The 27,998-nt window shown below is 40.0% G+C and overlaps 1 protein-coding gene across 6 annotated transcripts; it reads left to right on the plus strand.

Moving 5' to 3' along the window:
- The first annotated feature begins 4,469 nt into the window (after positions 1-4,469).
- LOC104595083 (SNF1-related protein kinase regulatory subunit beta-3) lies at positions 4,470-27,990 on the plus strand. Of its 6 annotated transcripts, none has more exons than XM_088898800.1 (5): positions 4,470-4,624; positions 5,272-5,386; positions 26,946-27,041; positions 27,132-27,480; positions 27,571-27,990. In XM_088898800.1, exons 3-4 carry the CDS (start codon positions 27,015-27,017, stop codon positions 27,456-27,458), a joined length of 354 nt encoding a protein of 117 aa, XP_088754926.1. In that variant the 5' UTR covers positions 4,470-4,624; positions 5,272-5,386; positions 26,946-27,014; the 3' UTR covers positions 27,459-27,480; positions 27,571-27,990. The 6 variants fall into 6 exon arrangements, with proteins under 6 accessions (XP_088754926.1, XP_088754925.1, XP_088754924.1 ...); XM_088898799.1 differs by having other exon boundaries at positions 4,495-4,651; XM_088898798.1 differs by having other exon boundaries at positions 4,623-4,877.
- Positions 27,991-27,998: the final 8 nt, after the last annotated feature.

Consider the following 27,998-nt stretch of genomic DNA (forward strand, 5'->3'; position numbering starts at 1 on the left):
AATATTTAAAATGTTATTATATTTTAGTTTTCTATTTATTTTAAGTACATTTATTTTTCAGAAATACTACTAACTAAATAATTTCGAGGGATGGAGGATAACTTTTATCCCCGACGGGGATTTATTTCAAAATCGGGATCGAGGTAGAAAATATGATGCCTGCCTAGTTGCCATTCGCCCATTCCTAATAAAAGAAACATGAATAAATACATTTGGGTAAGTGCATATACCCAGATAAATAACTTACCAAGAAGGGAACAAGGCTTTAAAGTTAGGCTAGTTTGAACCCAACACAACCTAATGTCGTCTTGAATTCCGTCCATAAATCAAGGTTAGATTTTTTGAGATCTTCTATATCCATGTTAAGAAACATTTTCCCTACCTTTTCTTTCCAATCAAACACAACATAATTGAATGGCATGTGCAAAAGGGAGGGAGGGGGATTGATCAATATAAAATAGTTTGAGAGAAATTATTTCTACCCGAAGCATTAGGGTTGATCAATACTATTTGGTACTCTTATTGTTTCTAGCTGCCCGAAACATTTTAGGTTGGTCAATATAAATTTGTGAGAGAGATGTTTTGATCTAATCAATACAAATTGTTGTTTTTACTTGGAACATCCATTTTGATGTTTCAATTTTCTATATAAGTATATCAAGGTGAAATGTGTATAAAGGAAGGCGTGAGGATGCAAGAAATGGAATATAGCAATAACTTTTGTCTCTTTTGTTTTTCCTTAAAAATTACAAGAATGCCACATGAAGACAAACCCCCTTATGTGATTGATTCGTAAAACCCCTATGTTATTCGAAAATTACATGACTATCATATATAATACAAACTTTCCAACTTGTAATTGCCTCTATGGTATTCAAAAATTACAATACTACTACATATAAGACAAAAATTCCAATTTAATTGATTCTAATGCATTCAAAAATTATAGGAATGCCACATATAAGACAAATCTTCCAATTTAATCAACTCTAAGGCATTCAAAAATTACAGAAATGCCACATATACGACAAATTTACTCTCTTTACAGCAATGCCTCTACGGTATTCGAAAATTACATAAATGCTATATATAATTATTTGCAATTATGCCATCCTACAAAATAAAATGTCATCCATCTTCTATCTTGCTTAATTCTTTCTCTATTTCTCCTCATATTCTTTATCTCAACTTTTATTTATTCATTTATTTTTTTTATTAATGTCTAAGCATTTATTTATTTAATAAAGTATTTTAAATCAATAAAATAAAAGAGATTAAACATTGAGAGAAAAATTTTAATAGACATTTATTTATTTATTTTATTATTGTTAACTAAGCATTTATTTAGTTAATAAAAGTAAATAAATTATTTACAAAATAAGTAAAATAAAGGAGATTTGACATTAAGAGAAAGATTTTAATAGACATTTATTTTACTAAATTATTTATTTATTTAGAAATAATTTACTAACAAATTATTATCTCCCCTTGAGCCCAATATTTAGGTAGGGTTGTCAATGGGCCGGGTCTGACCCGATGGACCCAAACCGATTGGATCGATTCTAGTTCTGGGAACTGGAACTAACAGGTCGATTCTCTATCCTGATATAGGGTCCCAATTACTATTGGTTTAGAATATATATATATATATATATATATATATATATATATATATATATATATATTTAATAAATAAACTATATATATAATATACATATAATATATATTATACATAAATATTTATTTTTTATTTATTATAATCGGGTCTATCAGGTTAGACTCGATTGTCTCGAGAACTTATTGGTTCGATTCCGATCCAAAAATTACAAACCCTATCAGGTTAGGGTCCAAATTTGGGCCCTCAACTTTCCATGTTGGGTTGGTTCCAATTACAACTGGTTCCAACCCAAACTCGATCTATTGGCAGTCCTATATTTAGGTTTAAGCCTAATATTTATGGGGGGGCCATGGCTTCCCTGGGTCCCCTTGGCTCCACCCCTGGGGTTGGGATTAAACCTATTCACAAGTCACATTGGGATGTGACATTTGCCTTTATATCAATCAAACATATTCAAGTCCAAGTTTGAGCATGACTGAACCATAGGACCTAGATCTTGAGCCCAAGCCCAACCCCCATATAAAGCCCGAAGCTCCACCAAGAAATTGAGAAAAAAGATTTGTATTCTTTATTTGACAACAAAATCAATTTATTTATATTAAATTGAATTCAAAAGTTAAAACTTTAATTAATTAATTATTGTTTTATTTTATTAAATCAAATATATTATTATCCATATTTTTATTTATTTAATTCAACATGCACCCAATATTTAGGGTTGTGAGTGGGTTGGGTTTGGTTCTAGATAACTTAGACCATTCATGTCCTAATAATAAATGAATAGTTACTTATTTATTTTATTATAATAAATAAATAATTTTTTTATTTTACAAAATTAAGTAAATTTTTATCCATAGATTTCTATTTATTTAATTTACCAAATTATTCAATTAGTTAATAATTTATTTTACTAACAAATTATTTCTCTTTCTCCCCGAGCCTAATAATTTAGGGCTATCAATAGGTTAGGTTTGCATTGGGTAGGGGTAGAGATAGGAATTTTTCATGAGGGGGGCTAAAATCTATTTGGATTGGGGGGGGGGGGGTAATTTATGGAGAGCTAGGAATTTTGAGTGATGCCAAAATCTAAGTGGATTGGGGGGGGGGGGGATTTGTTGGGCCATAGGGGGTCCATGGCTCCTTGGGGTCCCCCTGCCTCCATCCCAGGGTTGGGATTAAACCTATTCATAGGCCACGTTAGTCTTTGCCTTTATATCAACAAAACATATTCAGGCCCAAGCCCGAACATGATTGGACCATTGGGCCTAGATCTTGAGCCCGATCTCGACCCCCCATATAAAGCCCAAAGCCTAGCCAGAATGAGAAAAAAAGATTTTGATTCTTTATTTAACAACAAGATTTATTTATTTATTTTAAATTGACTTCAAATTTGAAAATTTTATTTATTTAGTTATTATTTTTATTTTATTAAATTAAATATGTTATTATCCATAAGTTTCTATTTATTTCAAATAAATTATTTTTCCTAAAAACTATTAATTAAAAAATTTACCTTTTGCAAACTCATTTTTTCTATACAAATTTAGCTTTTGTAATCACTTACAACACTGGGCCCTCCGCTACTAAATATCAAAGATTAGTTCTATCTAGTAATTATGAAAGATTAGTTCTATACATTCATTTTTCATGTTGAAATGACTTTCATAAGTGATGTGACAATTCATATTTTTCTTCTTTTACATTGATCACTCAAATACATTTTTTATAAAATATAATGGTGCCCTACATATGTGTGACTTTGATGCCTAAAATATAATGGCGAAAATCTTAGAATGCCTATTGATATAAACAATAAAAAAACTTGCTCCTATGCAATTTTATTTTGCATTAGTACAAATTAGAAAGGTGTAAATTTTTCTTCACCATTGTTTAAGGCTTTACTTTAATATGCTTTTAAGTTTTGTTCACCACAAATAAATAAAATAAAATAAAAATAAATTTAGAAACAAAAAAGAAAGCAGAATTTATTTTCAACCCATTTCCATTCTCATACTTTAAAATTCGATCCAAAACCCGAATCGCTTTGGCCACTGGTTTTGGGTCAGTGGTTCAAATTTCAACCAGACATTTCGATCAGTCCATAACATTTTAAAAAATTAAAATAAAAATTTGGCCTAAAGCCATTGTCTGGATTAAAAGGATTGATGGTTTTACTGTCCGGATCAACATGTCATTAATCAATTCAATGATTTTTGGGAAAAATAAGGATTAGGGGTGAAACAAAACTAGTACCCTGACCACTGTCTGGCTGAATGATCCGACCGTCTGAATCAATTACATGTGAAAAATTTTGCTCATACTTTTTGCATCAGTACAAATGAAATTACATTGCACACAAATCAGGCCTTACGAGTAAACTGATGATCTCGAAACTTGTGATTCATCAGGTCTCTTGTATCATAACATTTTATCTGGGTTATCAAAAAAAAGAAAAGAATATTTCATACATTTTTATTTGAGATTTTGTTTGTTCTGGTTTTGTTGGGTTTTAATAAAGAAAAAAAAATCATTTTTAGTTTGTAATCTAGTTCACTTCCATGATTCAACCATTCAGCGAGTGGATGGATGTCAGTTCCACTTAAAATTCTTCTCAGAACCTGAAAAAAAAGCTGTTTGATTAGAGTAGCCACTGCAAATGCAAATTCTAGGCATTTTGTGGAATCTATAGGAGAATCTTGGACTTGTCCACTAAATTGAATGGCTGATTGGACTGAACTAATAAGTTGTTGGCCTTGTAGTCGTAGGATCTCTTTCAGGGGGACCCATCACATGCCTTGCTTCTTGCCACGTTTCCCTTGACAACACTGTCACTAGCCAAAAGCTGGGGTATCTAATATGTCATGTTCCCGAGGAGCAGGCTCCTGTTCCTACTTCATACACGCGCTATTTGCACTCACCGACCAACACAGATCGCGCGTAGCTTCGCTTTCCTACTCGCGCGAGCAGGCTACCGTTGCTACTTGGCTTCCCAAAATCAAGAACCAGGTGCAGGCTCGGCCTTTCCATGAGCATGTAACTTGTTTCGCTCTGGAATCTGGATTCTTTTTTTATTTTATTTTATTTTTCAGAAATTACCTTATTTATTTTAGTCTATTGTTTCTGGGTTCAAGAATCTCTCTGATTGTGGGGAAGAGGGGATTCGAGGAAGATTGTTGTCTTAGATTTGGTTTTCTTTGAAGATTTCTTGTCTGATTCTCTGGACCGATTTTTTTCTGGTGGGAGAAGGGATGGAGCATTGGTGGGTTCCTCATTTGGTACTTGAATAATTACAATCTTGCTTTTTTTTTGCCATTTTTTCTGTTATTGGCAAGATTTTTTCTCGTTATGGGATCATATGATTTTATTGTTTTTCATCTTTTGAATTTGAAAATCTCTAATTTATTTTATCGTAATCACTCTTTGAGTTCTCTTCTTTATTTTTTTCTTGCTACCCGTTTTTTGCGGGTGGGTTAGTGGGTCTTATTTAACTTGTCTTCTAAATTTCTTTTTTTTTTTTTAATATTTTGAGAGATTTGTTTGATATTTTTATTTCCAGCGCATGCTTTAGATTGTTGAGTTTTCTTTGTTCCCATGGTTTTTTGATAGGTTGATGGGTTGACTTCAATTTCATCTGGGCTTGCATGGTTTTGCAGATAAGCTTCCGCTATAAATATTTTCTTCTCTTTGGCATTTTCCTATCTATCTTTCTTTCGAAGCGAGGAGCTACCTGCTGTTTCGTATTTGAAGGACATTGCCTGCGCCAGTCAGGTTTGTTTTTTCTTCAAAAAGTTATCTTGATAACACTGTTTGATTTAATTTTATGCCTTAAGATTTATTTACATTGTAAATATGAACTCTTTCTGGGTAGAGATTGTTTGTAGAGGAGGGTGAAGTCTTTGCCAGGGTTTGAATTCATTTGTTAGGACATATTGTGAGTAGGGAGGTAAGGTGTGGGGGTCTCCTTCAATGACTGTGGGGCCGGGAGCAGGAGACAGGCTAAAGGCTAGGGTGATGATCTCGTTACGGGTTGGACCCCTATTTATGGGGAGAGATCCTGAGGCCCCGAAAGGAAGGAGCCAAAAGTGTTTGATTCCCATTAGGGAAGGGAATCTTAGATCCGGTGTCACTTGTCAGGGAACACCACTAGGGTTTTGCCACGTGTCTTATGAGATATCTCAAGGACGTGTTTTTCTTTCATCTAAAGATTCTCATAATACACGTGTATTATTTTCTTTCGCGAGCCTCTTAGACTAATGTGGCGCGGGTGACATCACTATTTATCTTGTATGTCCTCTTTATACTTGTGAGGCATCTCGTCATATGCATTATTAGTGACGCACATGTTTCTGACCTGCGATGAGCTTGCACCCGTTGCGGTTGTACGATGGCTTTAAGCTCATCGCAAACCCGCGCGGGTCTTGAGCTCATCGCATCTCATTTCGGGTCATGAGCTCATCGCATGTCTGTGCGGGTTCCGAGCTCATCGCAGATGTGCGTGTGAGTTGTGAACTCATCGCAGGCATTCATATTGTATTGGTTTAGTGCCTTCTGTGCTCTGATGGTCTAGGTGACCATCATATACCTACACATAAATTTTATTATCACCAAAATCTGAACTTTTTGTTAAGTTGCATATCAAATTTAAGTCATTATGTGTTCTCTCTTAGATAGTTACTTATTTGTTGCAAGGAGGATTTGATTTTACTAGTGGTCCTTTATTCACAGAGTAGTCGTACAAGACTACAGATTTGAACAGAAAATAAAAGAAAATTAGAAGAGGAGGAGAGGAGAAGAAGAATTCGTGGAAGGGTTTTAGGAGAAGAGAGTGGTTGGTTGTGTTAAACAGCCGTCCAACCCTTTGAATTTATATACATGCTTTCATAATTGTAATAGGACTTGATGTTTACATGGCAAGATAAGATAAGATAAGATTAAAACTTATCCTAATCGAGACTTAATTAAATCTATGCTGTCCCACGAGTACACTAATGTGGGGTCCACTGTTTCCTATACTCCCCCTCAAGTTGGGAGTAGATGTTTGTTATTCCCAACTTGCATAGATCTTCTTCTAATTTCTTCTTTGAAACAGCCTTGGTGAGGTCTACAAGCTGCATGTTGGAGGTGATGTAGGGAAGGCGTACATCTTGAGATGTAACCCTTTCTTTGATAAAGTGCCGGTCCACTTTAATATGCTTAGTTCTGTCATGCTGTACTGGATTATGAGCTATATTAATGGCATCCTGATTATCACAATACAACATTAGGGGTTTTTCATAAACAATACCCAATTTCTTAAGTAATGATCTTAACCATAGGATCTCAGCCACACCATTTGCCATGAACCTATATTCAGCTTCAACATTGGAGCGAGAAACAACACTTTGTTTCTTACTCTTCCAGGAGACCAGGTTACCTCCTATAAAGGCACAATATCCAGAGGTAGATCTTCGATCATCAACACAACTAGCCCAATCAGCATCTGTGTAGACTTCTATCTTCATGTGGTCATTATTCTTGAACAAAATGTCTCTGCCTGGGGACCTCTTCAAATATGCTAATATCCTCTCAATTGCAAGGAGATGAGTAGTTCTAGGAGAGTGCATATACTGATTAACTACACTGACTGCATAATTGATGTCGGGTCGTGTGAGGCAAAGATAGAGAAGTTTTCCAACTAACTGTTGGAACATAGCTTTATCTTCAAGAGGCTCTCCTCCCTCAACATTGATCCTGTGGTTCTGTTCAATAGGTGTGTCTGCAGGCTTAACTCCCAACTTTCATGTTTCTTCTAGCAGATCAAGAACATACTTTCGTTGAGAGACAAAAATCCCATGCTTGAATCTAGATACCTCAATGCCCAAGAAGTTGCTTGAATCTAGTTCCCCCAGATCTTTTACCTCAAACTCTTGATGAAGGAGTTGCTTAAGAGACTCAATTTCACTAGCATCACTTATTGTTATTACAATATCGTCCACATACACATCAAGCAAACTTACAAAAGAAGCCACTCTCTTAATAAACAAGGTGTGGTCTGACTGGGCCTGCACATATCCGAACCTTTCAAGGGCTCGTTTGAATCTGTCAAACCAAGCTCTGGGGGATTGTTTTAGTCCATATAAGGCTTTGTTCAATCGACAAACCTTTTTTCCTGTCTCCATACCATAAAATCCAGGAGGCCTACATTCTTCTTGCAAGTCTCCGTTGAGGAAGGCATTTTTAACATTCATTTGATACAATGGCCAAGAGTAATTAGCTACAAGAGATAATAGGACTCTGATAGTGGTCATCTTTGATACTGGTGCAAAAGTTTCTAAGTACTCAATACCATATGTCTGAGTAAATCCTTTTGCAATTAATCAGGACTTATACCTTGTACCTTTCAACAAAACCATCAGCATTATGTTTCACAATGAATACCCATCACATCCAACTGGTTTTTTTCCTTTGGGCTGATCAACTATTTCTCAGGCATTGTTTCTGATGAGGGCATCCATTTCTACTTTTATTGCATCTTTCCATTCTGGTACTGCCAATGCTTCCCGTATTGTTCTGGGAATGGGAATATCCGCAATGGATGCAAGAAAAGACTTGTAGGAGGAAGACAAATGATCATAGGACAAAAACTGAGAAATGCAGTGAGCTGTGGATGTGGTGCAACGGCGCTTGCCCTTATGGACTGCTATGGGAAGGTCAATATCATCTAATGAAGGTGGTGAAGGCTCCATGGCGGGATGTCTCTCACCTGTAGTATCTATGGTACCTGGATCTGCAGAAGGAACTGGGGCTACTGTGGTACCGGGATCTAGATCTGCAGAGGGGGTTGGGACTGGCCTGAACTGCTGATGTCCGAAATAAACTTGTCTCCATCGTCTGTGATAGACTCTCACATCCCTGCACCTTTAATAACCTTCCCCACTACGCCCTTCTTCACTTAATGGGATTGGTAAAGGAACTTCTGATGTGCTAATCCCAGCCTCACTATTCTCCCCCTGAGGAGAAACCCATGGATAATAGGGTTTATCCTCAAAAAAAGCGACATCCATTGAGACAAATCTTTTTCCAGAAGTGGGTTCATAACAACAATATCCCTTTTGAGTTTGTGCATAACCAAGGAAAATACATTTGGAGGCCTTAGGATCAAATTTGGAATGATGAGGACCAAGGATATGAACGAAGCAAGTGCAACCAAAGGTTTTAAGTGGAATGGTGAACAATTCTTTATCAGGGTATAGAAGGGTAAATGGAGATTTCATTTTAGTATTAAGCTTAGGAACAATTATGTTTTTTTGTAATGCTACTAACTGAAAGCAAGTTAGTATTAAGCTTAGGAACATGCAAGGCGTAAGATAGGGAAATGGCATCAGACAACTTGATGTCTCCTTTGCCAGCAATAGGGACAAGGGATCCATCAACAATGGACACTTTGTCTTTATCAGAAGATAAATGATAGGTAGAAAAAAGTGATGGCAAGCCATTCATATGGTCGGATGCTTCTGAATTTATTATCCAAGAATGCTTTGTATTACCTGGAGCTGAAGCATGATAAGCTGAGGCCCGATTACCTGATTGAGCAAAAGATGAGGTTAAAGGAGCTGATGGTGGCTAAGGAGATGGTACTGAGTTACTAACTTCACTCTCCAACTGTGTCAGAGCAGCTTAGACAGTAGCTAGGGTGTCTAGAGGAGTGCCTCTTGAGGCTGCACTATCAGTGTTAACAACCATATTGTTATTCCCCTTTTTGTTTCTGAGTTTTGCTGGAACTAGATGTGGATGCAACTTCCAACAAGTGTCTTTAGTGTGTTTAGGTTTCTTGCAATGTTCACACACTAGGTCCTTCTTAGCCTCTTTCTTCATAGTCCTTTCCTTATCTCCCCTAGACTTGGGTTTAACTGCTACCAGAACAGATTCGAAAGGCTGTTGCTGCAACATAACCTTTCTCCTAGTCTCCTCACTGTGCACTAGGGAATAGGCTCGAGACAGAGTCACACCCTCTCTTGTCAACAGCTGCTGTCTTATAATATCATACTCAGAATTTAGACCAGACAGGAACTCAAATACTCTGTTAGTTTCAACTTGTCTTCTGTAAGTCTGTGCATCTCTTTGACTTTCCCATTTCATTGTCTCAAGATGGTCAATTTCATGCCACAGAGATTTTAGGGTTGAAAAATAAATAGAGACTTGTTTTTCTCCTTATCTGAGATTTCTAACTTCCCATTTCAGCTCATAAGCCCTAGCAACATTAAGGGGCTGAGAGTAGGTTTCTTTCACAACATCCCATATTTTTTTAGCTGTTTTTGCCCATAAGTAATTTTGGCTGATGTGTGGCTGCATGGAGTTGCACAGCCATGTCATCACCAAATAATTTTCTTGAATCCACCTAGCATAAGTAGGATCCTCCTTAGTTGGTTCCTTTACATCCCCCAACAAGTAGTTCAGCTTTCCTCTTCCCCCAATGGCCATCATGGCTGATTGGGCCCACTCTAAGTAGTTTGAACCATCAAACTTTACAGTTGTAATTTGGAAGGTGTTTTTAGACATGCTACTTGAACCAGTCCCCAAAACACCCTCCTCTTGGCTTTTAAACTCCATTAATGATCAGTAAAAAAAAACTTCCTAATTACTGCACCAGTCGGCCTACTGGGTCTGCAGCAGGTAATAGCAATAAAAGAAGCCCTAATTTTTGTGACAGTCGGCCTATTGAGACTGATAGCATTAAAAAAAAAAACTGTAACAGTTCTGTTGTAACAGTCCTGCTGAAACAGCTCTACTGGATCTTCCAGAGAGCAAAGAAATCGAGGGAGACAAGTCCTGAAGCAATAACAGCCCTGAAACTTGAGGGTTTTCTCAGTCTTGATCAAGAACTGATCTTGATCCTCTAATCTTGAAGGGGAAATTCTAATCACAACCTCTAGTACTGATCGAACAGAAATCCTTTGAAATTCTGATTGCCACCTCTAGTACTGATCAAGGATTGATCTTGATCCTTTTCTCTTCCTCTGATTCTTCCTGGTTATCAAAGATACGATCCAATCTTTGGACTGCTGCTGTAGATAACCTCCAAGAATGAGCCGAAGAGAGCTTTCTCTATTCTTCCAGCCCTAGGCAACTCTTATGTGGTCAGCTGGATCAAACTCACATGAGAATCCCTAATCCAAGCTCTGATACCAAGTAATCGTACAAGACTACAGATTTGAACAGAAAATAAAAGAAAATTAGAAGAGAAGAGGAGAAGATAACATGAGAGATGGAGAAGAACTTGTGGAAGGATTTTAGGAGAAGAGAGTGATTGGTTGTGTTAAACAGCCACCCAACCCTTTGAATTTATATACATGGTTTCATAATTGTAATAGGACTTAATGTTTACATGGCAAGATAAGATAAGATAAGATAAGATTAAAACTAATCCTACTAGGAAAGCTAATCCTAATCAAGACTTAATTAAATCTATGCTGCTCCACGAGTACACTAATGTGGGGTCCACAGTTTCCTACACACAGAAACCACACTTGGCATGTCAATAGGGTTTATGAAAGTAATTTAATTTTCATGTAAAATTGTAATTTTTTTTTTTATCAATGTAAAGTTGTAATTTGGTCCTTGTATGCTGGTAATTGTGTGTTTGAGTTTGCTCCCAAGAAACCTTTGAAAGGAAGAGCTTCAGAATACTATGGAGAGAATCAATGTAATACTTCCATTTTTCTTCCCCCTACAGATACTTGATTTCTTTTTAGAATGACTTCACACCATAATTCAGCTTCAACACTTGACCTAGCCCCAACTAATTGCTTCTTACTTATTTAGGATATAAGTTACCTCTTCTATGTCCCTCTCAAACCAAGCTCTTAAAAACTATTTCAGCTCGTACATAGATTTCTTCAGCTAATAAACATTCTCTTCACTCCTAGGAACTTAAAACCTAGGTGGAAGTTACATATAAACTTGTTTCCTGTAAATGTCCATTCAAGAATGCACTCTCAATGTCTAGTTGGTATAAAGGCCATGAATAAGATGTTTAAGAGACAAAGGGCCCTTAGAGTTAACTTTTCGCAACTAGAGCAAAGATCTTCTAATGATCTGTCCTATAGGTCTTGGTGTATAGCCTTTTGCTATTAATTTGGCCTACACCTTTGGATGGATCCATCAGCCTTATACTTCATGGTGAAGACTCACTTGCATCTCATAGGTTATTTTCTTTGTAGAAGACTAACTCCAAAGTATGATTTTTTTTAGTAGTGCTTCCATCTATTGTCTCATAACTTCCTTTCACTTAGGATAAGAGAGAACCTACATAACATTGCTAGGAAAAGAAACAAAAGAAATTGAAGAAAGAAATGTAGAATATGATGGAAATAGTTGCTTATAGAAAGGAATTAGAGATGGAATGAACTGTACTAGTACAAGAATGTTTTTCCTTCTATAAGGCAATATAAGCATCAATATCACAAGGACTGTTCACATTATGGCATGAATCGTCATGAGTAGTAATAGTAGAGGTACTTGGACTTGGTTCCAAGAAATCCAATGACATGGTAGGAACTGTCTTAGGCCATCTCTTGAACACCTTAAATTCCCTTACCATTTTGATAAGATGAAGGAGCAATATCAAAGGGACTCTGTTCACAAAAACTCTCCTTTTGAATGGATAAACTAAGAGAAAACAAGCGTGTGGAGTCAAAATATAATATCCATGGACGCAAACCACTTACATGAGATGGGATTAAAACATTGATACCCTTTTTGAGTCAATTACTACCCCAAGAAAACACACTTGATAGCCTTGAGATCTAGATTTGATCAATAGAATCTAGAATTAGTGTTTTCAACCCATTGTTGACCTAGACAGTTGAACTGTTTGACTCGCCAAGATGGTGTAGCTCAACCCCATACCTGTTATTATACAAAAATCTGTTTACTTAATGAAAACCTGTTTTGCTCAAACATTCAAACTGTTGAGTCATTCAACCTGGTTCATGAGTCATGGTTCATACTGTTTTATAATATAAACTTTCATATGTTAATTTCTATTTGTTAATATGATTTGAATATTAAACTAATCTTACCAACCAGTCAATCAGAGTTTGTGACCAGCTAACAACCAGTGAATCTTCTTTCTTATCAACCTCTTCTTCAACTGCCCTTCTCTTTATCTCTCTCTCATATTACACTAATGCTATTCTGATCTAAGGGTTTGCATTTCATGATGAATAGCTCCATGTTCTGCCAAATAAGAATGATGTTTCTCAATTTTTTCTTTTAGTGATCTCCAAACCCTACCAAGGTGACCTTCGAATTTGGCTTCTGTTTTTTTTTTTTTTTTTTTTACTTTTTAATTAAAATATTGGTCTATGGACCACTCAACATTGAGGAAGAATGTGTTGAGTAATGCATGCATATGATGCTGGGCCTAGAGTAGAGTCACTAAATTCTGAATTTAGCTGTTGCGGTGTTGCCAAAGTGTTTTTTTAAGGTTTGATGATCTTTGATGTCATTTTTGGAAGAAAAGGAATTCCCACATCTTTGGTTAACATCTAGGAGCAAGGATCATGCGGTGGATAGAGTCAAGACATGCATATCATTTAAAATCTTTCTTTCTATGTTGATTTTGAGGTGTGCTTGTGGAATGGTGAAGTGCTACATAATACATCTTGATCCACTTTGTTATGGTACTGTGAATATTTAGATTCTTATTTGCATGGATTGCATATAAATACATTCATTCCCTTTCATATTAATACAAAACTTACCTTGTGATAATGCAGTCAGTAACAAACAAATCTTACTTGTACAAATCACATATAAGATATAACCAAGCGCTGTTACTAGGGAATAGAACTAAAGGACTAATGTGTCTATCTGCACTAACACTTGGCATGGCATGACATTAATCTTAATGATACCCCAGGCTGAACCACTTAAGTCAGAAAAGAACTTGGCATCCTGTACTCCTAACTCCTAAGCAGTGTTTTAAAAGGCATGGGAGGTGTATGCCAGGATGTTACGGTTCAGCACAGGCTTAGCCTTGCCTACGCTTGGCAGGCTTACGTTAGGGACATGCCCGTCATTTTCGCCTGTAAGATTTTTGGGATAACTGATGTCATCTTCAGGCAGACCACGAGAAGCTTAACGTACTCTTTGAGGAGGGGTGGTCGACCTCCTTGGGTGCCTAACCTTGGCACTCCTAGACCTTCATCCCCTTGCGGGGCGGCCCTGGTTAACGGCTAGCATGGCTACCAGGGTTCCTCATGGGCGCACACTTGCTCATGGGGACAGTGTTGGACCGACACTGCGCTACCGATACTCAAGGGAGGCTTGGCATGCGGGCCTGGCTCAAGCATGTCCCTTCACTTCGCCAGCCCCTTGCCCAAGCTGAGTGAGCTACCCCGTTGCCCTTAGCGCACGGGTGTGTTCCGGCCCAAGCGGTTGCCTATCATCATGGCACACAGGTGCCTGTCATCATCGGCATACAGGAGACCCTTCACATCGGTGCCAAGTCACCTTATCGGCGCATGGTCGCCTTCCATGATGGTTGTCCCCCTTTAGCACGTAAGCGGCGCCTCCCATGGACCGGTCTGAGCTAGGAGAGTGCCCCGGCCATTGGACTTGAGGTCATGATCCAGTGCTACTGACGTTGGTGGAGCCATCCCATCGGGCAACTCCTAGCCTCTAAGCGCAGAAAGGCTTGTCCTGGCCTGCCTTGGCCAGGACGCCGCACGGGTTTCTTCCGCTGCAGAACTACCCCCGTGACAGTTGGTATCAGAGCAAGTTGGCTAATTGCAACAGCAGTTGGTTTTCAGCAGATTAGCCCAGAGCCAGTTGAAGCGGTCATTTCGACAAGCAACATTTTGTGGGGTGCGGTCCCTAGTCACCTCCACCCAGGATCGAGCAGAATTCAAATCAGGCCTGGCAAGAGGCCATTTCATAGTTCGTGTCCCCATTCCAATGACACTAAAACAGCTTCCCTTGCGGTTGCAGACGCTTTGGTTGTTGTCCTCATGCGGTGGCAGACGCGTGAGCCTTGATAGGAATGTGGGTACACTACCTGAGCAGAATTCAGATCAGGCCTATCAAGAGGCCATTCAATGTTCGCGTTCCCATTCCAATGACCCTAAAACAGCTTCCCTTGCGGGTGCAGACGCATTGGTTGTTGTCCTCATGCGGGGGCAGACGCGTGGGCCTTATTTGGAATGCGGTTACGCTAGCCGTTGGAGCATGGCGGCCCTACACCGGCAAAGTTTTAGGTGGACATGCTCAGTTTTCAGGTTGAACACTTGCAGCAGCAGAAGCTCATCTTAAGGCGAGTGCATGTTCGGCAACTCATGGGTAAAAGTTGCCACACTCGCGTTTGAAGCGGTCAGGTCTCCTTGAGGCAGCAGCAGTGGGGCCCCCTCGGAGTGAAGATGTAGCCCGAGTCGGCGAGGCGAAGCGTAGTTTCGAGGGCCCAGAGAGCATAAGCCATGGCTAGGTTTGAGTAACCCGCGCAGGGCGAGGTGAAGTCGACAGGCCAGCATGGTGAAAGGGTACCCGTGTCATCGCCAACATGAGGAGTAGACCTATCAACGTGTTCGGTAGCATCACAGAAAAGCTACCATGAAGACGGTTGAGCCTTGAGGTAAAGATGATACATGGGGCGGACCTCCGCGAAGCACCACACACATTTCTTCGAGGGCCCTTCTTTCACAGTCAACGGCATAGCCATTGCGCGGTTTGAGTAACCTCGACACAAGGGGTGAAGTCCAGGCAGGCCGGCATGGTGAAATGGTTCTGTCCCCATAAATGGACACCAATATAGGCAAGACCCGGGTTGGCCAGGCGAGCCCTGGAACTGGCAAGGAAGTGAATGGCGCGGGACACAGACGCCCATTCACGAGGAAGACCCATTGTCGAGGACGACAATGGATTGAGTGGGGGAGCCTGTTACGGTTCAGCACAGGCTTAGCCTTGCCTACGCTTGGCAGGCTTACGTTAGGGACATGCCCGTCATTTTCGCCTGTAAGATTTTTGGGATAACTGATGTCATCTTCAGGCAGACCACCAGAAGCTTAACGTACTCTTTGAGGAGGGGTGGTCGACCTCCTTGGGTGCCTAACCTTGGCACTCCTAGACCTTCATCCCCTTGCGGGGCGGCCTTGGTTAACGGCTAGCATGGCTACCAGGGTTCCTCATGGGCGCACACTTGCTCATGGGGACAGTGTTGGACCGGCACTGCGCTACCGATACTCAAGGGAGGCTTGGCATGCGGGCCTGGCTCAAGCATGTCCCTTCACTTCGCCAGCCCCTTGCCCAAGCTGAGTGAGCTACCCCGTTGCCCTTAGCGCACGGGTGTGTTCCGGCCCAAGCGGTTGCCTATCATCATGGCACACAGGTGCCTGTCATCATCGGCATACAGGAGACCCTTCACATCGGTGCCAAGTCACCTTATCGGCGCATGGTCGCCTTCCATGATGGTTGTCCCCCTTTAGCACGTAAGCGGCGCCTCCCATGGACCGGTCTGAGCCAGGAGAGTGCCCCGGCCATTGGACTTGAGGTCATGATCCAGTGCTACTGACGTTGGTGGAGCCATCCCATCGGGCAACTCCTAGCCTCTAAGCGCAGAAAGGCTTGTCCTGGCCTGCCTTGGCCAGGACGCCGCACGGGTTTCTTCCGCTGCAGAACTACCCCCGTGACAAGGAGGCGTGCCTCTAGGTGAGGTGCCCCCCAAAATGCCCTGAGGCGCTGATACGTCTGAGGTGTACTCTTCATATGCCTTTTTCATGAGGCATGCTAGAGGCATATGCCTCATGCACCTCACACACACCTCATATAAAAAGACAGAAAGAAAGAAAAGAAAGGAAAGGAAAGGAAAAGAAAGGGAAGGGAAAGAAAAAGAAATAAAGAGAAGAAAAAAAGAGAAAAGAAAGAAAAGAAAGAAAAGGGAAAGGGAAAGGGAAAGGGAAGGAAAGAGAAGGGAAAGAAAGTGGGTTGGGGGCTCTGGGCCCAACCCCTTTTCAATTCATCCCTTTTTTTTTCTTTGTTTTTTGTGTGCTAGGGGTCTTGCTTTGCTCCGACTCACTTGCCTCCACTTCAACAAGACCCCCTTCCCTTTCAGCTAGTGTTATGCATCTACATTCTTGTCAATATAAAAGATTTTTATTAAAAATAAAGAAAAATGACATCCTCCCTCATCTTCCTCCTCCCCCTCTTCTTAAGGAGGCTTACACATCCTTGTGTTTGGGAGGCTTATGCCTCTTACAGTTTGAACTACGCCTCATGCCCTCTAGGTAGTGGAACGCCTTGCATCATGCCTCCGCATTTTAAAGCATTGACTAGGAGTACTTTCTTCTTCAACAAGGTGGTGTGATAAGAGTGTTGAAGAATATTTTTCTACTCTCCAGAACCCGAGGAATGAGTTGAATCTGTATCAACCATTATCTATAGATTAGAAGGTATATAATGCTAGATTTCTCTCTGGGTTGAGGTCTGAATATGATCCAGTTTGTTCTCAAATTCTTGGGAGTGGTGATCTCCTCCCTCTCTCTCTGAGGTGTTTTCTCGTGTTAGAAGGGTGTTTACCACACATAATGAGCTCCTTTCACCTACATAGAGATTTGCATCAACAGTGGTTAGAGGAGCTAGTTGGGGACATGATAGAAGTGTGAATGTGGTGGTCTACAAATAGTTTGTTTGGATCGTGGTAGTGGTAGCAAATTAGCAATATGGGAGAAGTCCTTGTGGTAGAGGTGGCAATAGATGTGGAGCCCCACATATGTGTACTTATTTTGGACTTCAAGGACATATGGTTAATTTTTCCTATGATTTGCATGGATGCCTTCTGCTTGGGCTAATCATGCGCCAATGAGTGAGGATCCATCAAGTAATCATGTGAATCCTATAGATGAACAAGATGTGGAAGGAGGTAAGAAGATGGTATCTATTACTCAAGAAGAGTATGAGAGGCTTCATCAACCACCATCTTCCAATAGTGTAGCCTCTCTTGCAATGGCAGGTGTAGCTTGTCTTGCTTCTAGTTCTAAAACCAGCTCCTGGGTTATAGATTTTAGAGCTTTGAATCACATAACTGGGTCTCCAGATGTCTTTGCATCTTTGTCTTCCCCTTCTCACAGATTGTTATCCTAGCTGATGGTACCACTTCCCTGATATCAGGTATTGGCAATGTTGCTCTTGATTCCAACCTTACTTTATCTTCTGTTATATTTTTTTATCAATAACAAAGTCAAAATATTATTAAGAGTTTAAGACAAATATTAAGTACAAGAGGAAGGGATAAAATCTCTTAGCCCCTCCCCAAATGAATTACGTCATAGCCCCCACCCCTTGTTTGGTAAGCATATCAGTCAAAATATGTGGATTCTCATGTCCACATATTCTATAGTTCATGGTCTATAAAGGGAGAGAGTTGGGTCTTCGGAGGTCTAAGAAACTTGAATTTCAGACTGCAAATCGTGTAAAGGGGTGAGATAAGAGGGTTTATCTCTCACTGACTTTCTATTTTTACAGTTGTTGATAAAAAATCGTGTGATTTGGGGCTATTACAATCAAATGCCACAGATGTCTTCAAATCCTAACAGGGATGGTGTCACAACATTTCACTTCTGATGAATCTAAATGTCCCTGAATGCATTGCCAGTGACTTATTTGGGCTTCCTACCTCCTTTCTCTTACCATCTATGCAGCTTTCTCTAAGGGTTATGGGGAAATCACTCATTTCTATAGGATTAAGAATCTTGCCATGAATATATTGCCAGTCAGGCAACCATGTCTACAAAGAGGCCAAGACAATGATGTTGTTGTTTACATACTTCAGCTTTGTTATGCTTCCCCATTTAGTAGGGGTCCTTCTCCTTATATATCATCAGGAATACCTTCTTGATTTTGATTGATAGAAAAAGGGATTATGTCAGAAGATCTCCTCAAGTTTTTGGATGTCCTCTTTGAAGTTGGATAATCAAGGAGGAACAGAGAAATACCAAAGGAAGCAAATTGAGGAAGGAAAACCAAGACTCCACGACTTTACTTCCTTAGCCTCTTTCCATTCATCGAGGAGTAGCTTCAATAGGTGATCAAATGGGAGAAAATAGATTGAGATGGTTTGGTCACATGCATAGAAGACCTTTTACAGTACTTGATAGAAAAAGTTATCTGTTACAAGTTGAAGGGGGCTAGAAGAGCTAGGGTCAAACTGAAAAGGATTTGGGTGGAAGTAATAATAAATGATTTAAGTGCCCATAATTTAACAATGGATATGGCACTAAGCAGATCGGTGAAATAGGATTCATGTAGTTGAGCCCATATGGTTGGGACAAGGCTTAGATGATGATAAATAAAGGTCATTACCCAATGTTGGTCCCAACTATTTGGGGTCTTGGGAGGGGTATACTGGACATGGTCCTAATCTTTGGCCTCTCTCTCTCTCTCTCTCTCTCTCTTGCACAAAGTGGCTGCTCTCAGACTCGAACCTGCATTCTCACACTTGGCAGCTAGAGATTTTACCATTACACCAAGCAATGGCCCCTGCTTAGATTATTCATGTAACTGCTGCAAAGGGATTATATTTGATGACGATGATGATGGCAAAAGGAAGGTTCGTGAACGCGACTAAGTGGAGGCAAGAGTTGTAGGTTGAAGCCAGGAAATTCGTATTGGAAGAACAAAGAACCAAAAGACACTGGTCCTTGAAGGTAAGGGAAGAGAGAATGGCTATAGTTTTCTTGGTTGGAGAAGCTATACAATGGCTACAAGGTTTTGTAGACAGAGCAACACTTCCATCAAGAAACAAGGGTGGAGGAGTTTGTTGTTTTCTTTAGATCGGAGATATGAGGTGACGCTCAGATGGAACCAGAAGGGTTGGTTCGTCATAGTTACAGAAGAATTTCAAGGAGGGAGAAAACAAATGCTCTGTTTGCCTGAAGGCAAGAACAACAATGGTTGGAAGATGTTCACAAATTCCTTGCAAAACTACTTGATCCATGTTGAAAAGGGTTCTGAAGAAGGGGTGAAAGAGGATGCCTTGTTAGAAGAGCAAGGAAACCATGATGAATTTCAGATTGATAAAGCAGGAGGGATAGAAGCATTGGAGGTCGAAGTGTTTAATAGTGTTTCAGGAGTCCCGAAAGTTTTGTTTACAGGGAAGGGTGAGGATTGGAGGAAAAGAAAGGTGGTATGTCCTAACAAAAAGGTGGAAAATTGGAAGGGACTTGTAGTTGAAATTGTTAAGATGCTGCCTTCCTCCGCTTCACCATGGTTGGTTCCTTTCGATGAGAAGAAATCCATATTGGAGATGGGTGATCTTAAGGATGAAATAATCAGTTAAATACTAAGGAGGGCAATGTGTTGATCGAGAATTGGAACCCATCGTGCAATGAAATAAAGACGAGATTAAAATCTTTGGCCTTCCTTTTTTAAATTATGGAAGGACCAAGTGCTAGAGAAAAGTGCAAATGTCTGTAGAGGAGATTTAGAAGTGGTGAACACCTCTGATCTTCATGCAATGAGCTTGAGGATAGTTGGACCAAAGTTGGAGGTAGTCCCATGAGCTATCGAGCTCTTTTTTGATGGTTAGTGGAGGAAGTTGTGGATAGATTTGGAAATTGAATGGTCGCTGTGGGGGAATGGGCGGGAGGTTGAAGACGAAGTTGAGGTGGCAGATTGGAGGCCACGTGGTAGTGATGGATGGGAAGGAAGAATGCCAGGTGAAGAGAAGTCTATAGCCGCACTGGATATGGAAGAGGAAAGGTCAGAAGGAAAGGAGAGGGTCAATAATTATGCATGGGAAAGGAAAGAAAAATTGAATGATTTACAACAGGGAGGGAGCAATTTCGAGATATGAACGTTTGCTGAGTTATTTATTTAAGTCAGGCACAATGTCAGATCCGGATAGATTAAGAAATAAAAGAAGGATAGAAAGCGGTTCAGGCTCCATGGGCGGGTGCTCCGAACCAGGTGGGATCCAAAGGACCTTTAGCAACTTGCTGGGTAATCTCGGTGAGTTTTTTCTAAATCTGGGTGAGACAAATTTGAACCAATTGAAGGGTCTCATGAGTTTTAATTCATGTGGCATTTTAAGTTGTCACATGAGTCAGTTTTCAAAGGAGTTGGGAGATAGCTACAGTGGTCTATCATCTTCTCCAATAAAGCTACAACAGATTTAAGGCCAAATGAGTTCGAGTAATCTGATTCTACGGAAGAACTCAGTGACTTTAGAGAGGAGTGACAAAGAAAAAAGAGGTGTGTGGAGAACAAAGAGGTACTTGCGATTGATGTTGATAATGCTATTCAACGAGAAGAAGGGGATGGCAGCGACTTTCAGAAAGGCTCTAATGGAAAGGAAGAAGATTTTGAAAAAATAGAAAAAGGAGATTTGGAAGAGCAAAGAGGAGCGATGGACGAAGAACATAGCGAAGAGGCAGCTAGGACTATGCGGGAAAGAGAAGGTAGAAAGGAGGAGGAGAAGGAGATTGGTCAAGGAGATGAGAAGAGCGGGGTGGAACGAAGGAAACAACAAAGGAAGAAGAGCTAGGAGGGGAAAAAGGAAGAGAAGGGGATAATGTTTCAGTAGAGGTGAAAGAAGGGAAGAAAGGGGTTGGGAATGAGGGAGGGGGAAATGAGGGCGTAGTAAGGAAGAATCGAAGTGGGGTTTGTATCTACAAAAGGAAAAGATATAGGATTCTTCATTTATCAAAAGAAAAAAAAAGACATAGGGCTCTTCCTTTAGAAGAAAACAGAGAGGGGAGAGAGAAGGATTTGGGGAGGAAAGTGAGGATGATGTGATGATTGACGAGGTCCATGAGGTGGAGAAGAATGGCAACATTGAAAAAATGGTAAATAAAGAAGTGGAAGTCAGCAGGATTTTGGGTTTGTTCTTCTTAGGTGGGGAGGAGTTTGCGAAGGAATTTAATAACTCAAGAGTTGAAAGAGCTGAAAGAAGGCTAAGAGGGGAGGATGGGTCAGAAATCTGTTGGAGAATTGGAAGAAGCAGTTGGAAATTTAAACACAATCAGAATATGCAGAACTCAGAAAAATAGAAAGAGTCAACAACAGATAACAGCGTCAAAGGTTTTTGCAAGGATAAGAGGCCTTTGAAATCTGAGAATGTTGGTAAAAATCTTTGAAAAAGTGACAAATCTAAGAGTGAATCTCCACAAGAGCCAGGTGGCAGGGATCAATTTAGCACCAAAAGAGATTAATGTTTGGGCCAAGGAATTAGGGTGTTTAAGCAGTGAGTGGCCACTCAAGTATTTAGGGCTCCCCCTTGGTGCAAATCCCAGAAGCATAGATTTTTGGAATCCAGTTGTGGAGAGGTTTGAAAAGAAACTTGCGGTGTGGAAGAGGAATTATATCTCTCTGGGGGGATGGATTACTCTTATCAAGTCTACCCTAGCAAACCTTCCAGTTTACTACCTCTCGGTGGTTAGTTTGCCTCAAGCTGTGAGAAAGAAATTAGAGAGAATAATGAGGGATTTCTTGTGGGAACCGGGCGAGAAGAAGAAAGATCATTTAGTAAGATGGGATCTTGTAACTAGGAGGAAAGAATTTGGAGGATTGGGGTTAGGAAGGTTGAAGGAAAAGAATGAGGCTCTACTAGGAAAGTGGTTATGGAGGTTCCCACAAGAAACAGATAGGCTGTGGCACAAAATTGTGACTAGTATTCATGGGCTCTCTGAAAATGGTTGGGATGCTGGGGTGTCTTATAGGGTTTCCAGTGCTTCACCGTGGAAAGTGATTCACAAACTCCTCCCATTGTTCCTCAATCATGTTAGGTTTGATCTCAACTCAGGTAACAAAGTCAAAATTTGGGAAAATGTTTGGGTGGGTGACTCTTCTTTAAAGACTTTATTCCCTTCAGTTTTTGCTGTCCCGCTTTAAAGGAAAACCGGTTGCTGATTTCCTGCCCCCCTCTCCCTCACTATCTGGGTATGCTTGGAACCTGGGTCTCCGCAGAAATGTGTGTGACTCGGAGTTGGATTTGGTGTCAGCTATTATTTAGTTGCTTGATGGGATTTGTATAGATTCTACCAAGCAAGACACTAGAATTTGGATACCGAACCCCCTTGGTGAGTTCAGTTGTGCGTCCTTCTTCAAAGCTTTGACTTCTTTCAACCTGGGGTCCATTTTCCATTTTGTGAAGTCTGGTGTCGCCCTATTCCCCCTAAAGTGGGTGCCTTTTGTTGGGAAGTTTACCATGGTGCAATTAACACTTGTGATCTGATGTAGAGGAGGAGGCCTGGCTGGTGCCTTTCACCTAATTGGTGTTGTTTGTGTGAATCTAATGGTGAAACTGCTCTTCATATTTTTGTTTCCTGTCCTGTAACTAGCAGCATATGGGAGTGGTTCTTTTCTCTCTTTGGTTGCAGGTGGGAGACCCCAGTGAGCCTGGGGAGTTTGTTTGAAGCCTCCACTTTCAGGTGGCCAAAGAGAAGGGGGAAAACCTTATGGAGATGCACACGGGCAGCAGTACTTTGGATGTTATGGGAGGAAAGAAATCTGAGGATTTTTGAAGGGAAGAAAAGGTGTAAGGAATTACTGATAGAGGGGATTATGTTAAAAGTGACTTCATGGGTAAAATCGATGGAGTCATTCTCAGACTTTACTGTGAATGATATAATCAGGAACTGGAGGGCTGTAGCTTCCTCATCATCTGCTAAAAAGAAAGTAGTAAGAAGCTGGAATCCTCCTGAAGCGGGATTCCTCAAATTAAACTTTGATGGGAGCAGTTTTGGCAACCCGGGCATGGCTGGTATTGGTGGGGTCATTAGAGATGACAGGGGCAATGTAGTGGGGCTGTTTTCTGGCCCTATTGGGTGGGGAGATTCCATTACAGCTGAACTAAAAGCTCTGGTTTTCGGTATACAAAAGGCCTCGGAAATAGGTGTAAGGAAGTTGGTTGTAGAAGGTGACTCCAAAGTGGTGATAAGCTGGCTGAGGCAGGATGGAAAGGTTCCATGGGTATTCAGAAATGAGATTAAGAAAATTAATCACTCCACAAAGGATATGCAGGTATTATTTCAGTGGACTCCAAGAGCAGCAAATGGGTTTGCAGATCAGCTAGCAAAGCAAGGGGCTAACAGGGAACATTGTTTTTGGGCTCTGTTGTAAGTCTACAAAGCAAATTTTAGGTGGAATGTCTTTGGACATTGGGGTAGCCGAGGCTACCCATTCTCTGTACTAATATTCTCTTTTTTAATAAAATCATTTTCATTGATCAAAAATAAAAAAAAGAAGATTGCATTCAAAAATTGAACAAGAAGAAAATGAATAAGAGTCCGTTAGTGGGTTGGGCTTTTGATTTGGGTTCTTGTTGGGTGGCGTTTGTGGGTGCTTGGGGCTGGAAAGGGAGTCGTTTGCTTGTTTGATGATCGGGATCTTTGTTGGTTTTAAATTGCTTTTGTTTCCTTTTGTAAGGGGCTGACTTGTGTGGGGTTTTACTTGGCAGGGTTTTGTTTTATTTTAGTTGATTGTTCATTGGGTTTTAATTTCCCTTGGGCGATTGTTCATCACCTTTCTTTGTACTTCTTTTTTGTTTTAATAAAATTTATTGCTTTATCTTCAAAAAAAGATGCTTAATATGTGTATTTTTAACCACATGGAAATAATTTAAAATAATGTCTTGACATCCTAATCTTTTTTTGTTTTTTGAGAAAAGTTAACTTAATTCATTGAAAAATGAGAGGGGGGGTACACAAGGTGTACAAAACAAACAGGGGTCAGACCCCTAAAAATTACAAAGGAGGAATCTTATCACAGTACAAGGCCTCTAAAATAGAAGGCTTAAACTGAATTTTGTTGGATACTTATAGGCACTGAGCTCCTTAGGTGTGGGTGATGCTTTATGGGGGCTGCTAGGGAACCTGTCTTGGTCTATTCCAGGCCAATTGGAAGGGACTCGTTGAAAGATTACAAACTACTCACTTTAGGGTCTGAAATTTGCCTTTTCCTAAGCTATGATAAACTATTGGTAAAAGGTGATTCTGAGATGGTACTGTTTGGATGAACTCCATTGCTGATAGCCCATGGGCAGTTGTGGTTACAGTTGGGTAGCTCCCAAGCTTCTTCTGGATTTTTTTTGGCAGTGGTAGGCTAAAAGTCTTGGAAGGAGAGGAAACAAACACATGTTGGTGTACTGTTATTCATGTGGTAATGTGAGAGTGTGGGAAGAAAGAAATAACCAGATTATTGAAAATAAATCCGGATCCGTGGAAGGCTTGATCTCTCATATTACTTATTTGTGTAACATGTGGGCACTTAATTCTGTGGACTTTAAAGGATGTTTCGTGAGTGAGTTGCATAGGAGTGTGGTGGAGCTTCTGCATGCTTCACCTTTGACTCTTGTCTCCCACTGGGTTTATATCACAAAGGAAGAGTTGGAGAAGAAATTGAGTTTTGATGGAAGTGCTTTAGGTAAGCACTGGCGCAGCAGGAATTGGAGGTTTAATCCAAGAAAGGGATGGAAATATTTGTTGGGCCTTTAGTGCCCTGATTGGGCTGTTGATTCTACAATGGCCAAGGTGTTGGCTGCTCTGACTGGGCTTAGCATAGAAGAGATTTGGGCATAAACTCATTTAACCATTGAAGGCGATTCAGCAAATACAATAAAATGATTAGAGGAAAAGGATGGTGGCCCGTGGAGATTGGCTCACTACTTGCTGAGGCTAGACATTTTTTTCCTCCTGGTTGGCTTTGATGCACATCATTTCATGCACCCCTCTTGTTGCTTTTAACGAATTAGATACATTTTCTTGAAAGAAAGATTGCTGGTATCTACTTTGCAAAATTCAGGTGGATTCTCATGTCCACATATTCTATAGTTCATGGTCTATAAAGGGAGAGAGCTGGGTCTTCGGAGGTCTGAGAAACTTGAATTTCAGACTGCAAATCGTGTAAAGGGGAGAGATAAGAAATTGTGTGATTTGGGGCTATTACAATCAAATGCCACAGATGTCTTCAAATCCTAACAGGGATGGTGTCACGACATTTCACTTCTGATGAATCTAAACGTCCCTGAATGCATTGCCAGTGACTTATTTGGGGTTGCCACTGCTTCTTAACCTGCATTCACTGCCACTACTCCCCTATAATTCTTATGTTCCATCCCCCCCCCCCCTCTCCCACACACACACACAAAAAAAAAAAAAGGAAAAAAAAAAGATGAAAACAATCAATTATCTTCGTACTGTTGCATATTTGGTGGAAAGATCTTGACATTCTTACATGCAGAGGAAAGAGGAAAAAGAAGAGACTATTGGTGTTCTTTCATACACTTTGTTGAAGTAACAATCTTAAACTTGATTGATGCCTGTTGAGTTTGTGCAAGAAATTAGATCATTCAAGTTGTCCCTTCATCTGTCACATAATTTTCTTCCTTTTGTTCTTTTGGAGACTGGTAAGGGTAAAACAGGTTTATTTCTACATCTATTTCTGTAATTCAACTTGCATTGTGTGGTTGCTTTGGGGGAAGAAAATACCAAAACATGGTTTGGTATTTAATATTCAGGATATCTCCAGTATAGAGCTATCGGATCATTCAGTTGTTCATAGTGAATAACTAGAAGACAACTGTGTGACTGCATGGCGATTGGAATAAGTAGTGCTGTAAGTGGGTTGGATAGGGTCCTTGTCAGGGTAGATCCTGTTCCAACTCAACAAGTAAATGTGCAGAACCAGTTCTGAACTAGACCTTATAGGGTCTGTAATCAGTACAATCTTTTTTCTTTGCTGAAAAGTAATCAGGACAACCAGGTCTCTAACTGATAAGTGGGTTGGATAGGGTCCTTGTCAGGGTAGATCCTGTTCCAACTCAACAAGTAAATGTGCAGAACCAGTTCTGAAGTAGACCTTATAGGGTCTGTAATCAGTACAATCTTTTTTCTTTGCTGAAAAGTAATCAGGACAACCAGGTCTCTAACTGATAAGACCCAAATATAATTGACAGCTATACTTTTAACCTACTTATTGGTTAAATTGACAGATTTAGAATATTACAATTATAACATGAGAAAATAGGTATTAGACTAGGGATGAGGTGTTATCTTTCTTATATGCCAATATACATACACATGATTTTATATATACAATTATGTGTGAATTTGGAACAACCAAAACCAATCCCAACCCAATTATAATTGGGACACATACAGGTCCTATATAATTAGATCACTTTGATTCAGGTCTGTCTGGTCTGCCCTTCCCAGCCTAGGAATAAGAATTATTTAGGAAATATTTAAAAATGGTGATAGAAATTCCTTTCACATTTTTAATGATTAATTTCTGTCATAACTAGTATTCCCTTTTTGGTATTTTTAGAGTACTTATGCAAGAGTAATTGTTGTCTTTTCAGGCTCATAGACACTATAATTATCCACTATTGATGATTTGGTACTCCTAGCCAGTTATCATCTCTATTAACATGGATAATATGTATGCTGAAGATCAGGTATGCAATTAACCTTGTGATTCTAGTATTCCTGATTACTTGGATCACCTGAATTTTATGTCATGGATTACACTCCTAGCCCTGATGCAGGAGGAAGTTAGTGTTGTGGGTTTTGAGGTTCCCAACTCACCCGATTCAAGTTACAACAACCCATACCCTGGGAATGAAGATGAAGCAAGGGACCCGCCTATTGTTCCTCCTCACTTGCAACACACCTTGTTGAGCTTTCCAGCAAGCAGAGATGCTTCTGCTACCCTTCCTTTGCCTCAAAATGTTATTCTCAATCATCTCTACATAGAGAATAGGGAGAGTCCACGATCAGTAGTGGCACTTGGGATAACGCATCGTTTCCGTTCAAAATTTGTCACTGTTGTGCTTTACAAACCAATTCAAAGAAGGGGAAGCGCAAGTGCTTGAGTTGCAATTCTTGTTTCTTTAGGTAGGGTCTATTTTCTCCTTGTTACAGTGGGAAGAGTTGTCATTGAACTTACATTGGAGATAGGAGTGAAGATTTTTCATTGTTTTACAGCTGCTTAGGTCATTATCATCTTGGGCTTTAAAGTTCTGCATATTGTGTCTTATACTTAGTTCTTCCAAGGAGTAGTACCACAAGGCCAGAATTGCAATTTATTTCTAAGGATCGCCTCCATGATTTCTTCCACAGCTAGGGTCCTAGGGAGGATAGGGCTCCCTGTGCTCGCATCTCTCTACCAAATGCTTGTATTCTCTCCAAGGCGACTTGCAGGCTCATCCATTATGATCCAAGAACCTTCTGGCACACCATCTGACTATAAATATTAGCTAAAATGGTGATTACTTGCTACTTAGAATATTACTGAAAATGTTGGTTAATAGAATTACCCAGTCAAATACATTAAATTTTGTAGTTCTGTACTTGTATGAAGTTTATTTTAATATTTTTCCAGGCTATATAGCCTGTAAATGTAAAGTTTCCAA

This window comes from Nelumbo nucifera, chromosome 2 (assembly GCF_055504915.1).
Source record: "Nelumbo nucifera cultivar China Antique chromosome 2, China Antique-T2T, whole genome shotgun sequence".
In the NCBI taxonomy this organism is placed as follows: Eukaryota; Viridiplantae; Streptophyta; class Magnoliopsida; order Proteales; family Nelumbonaceae; genus Nelumbo; species Nelumbo nucifera.

Excerpts from the sequence above, each read along its gene's own strand:
- LOC104595083 (XM_019197443.2), top strand. The coding sequence starts at position 27,099 with ATGTCATGGATTACACTCCTAGCCCTGATGCAGGAGGAAGTTAGTGTT.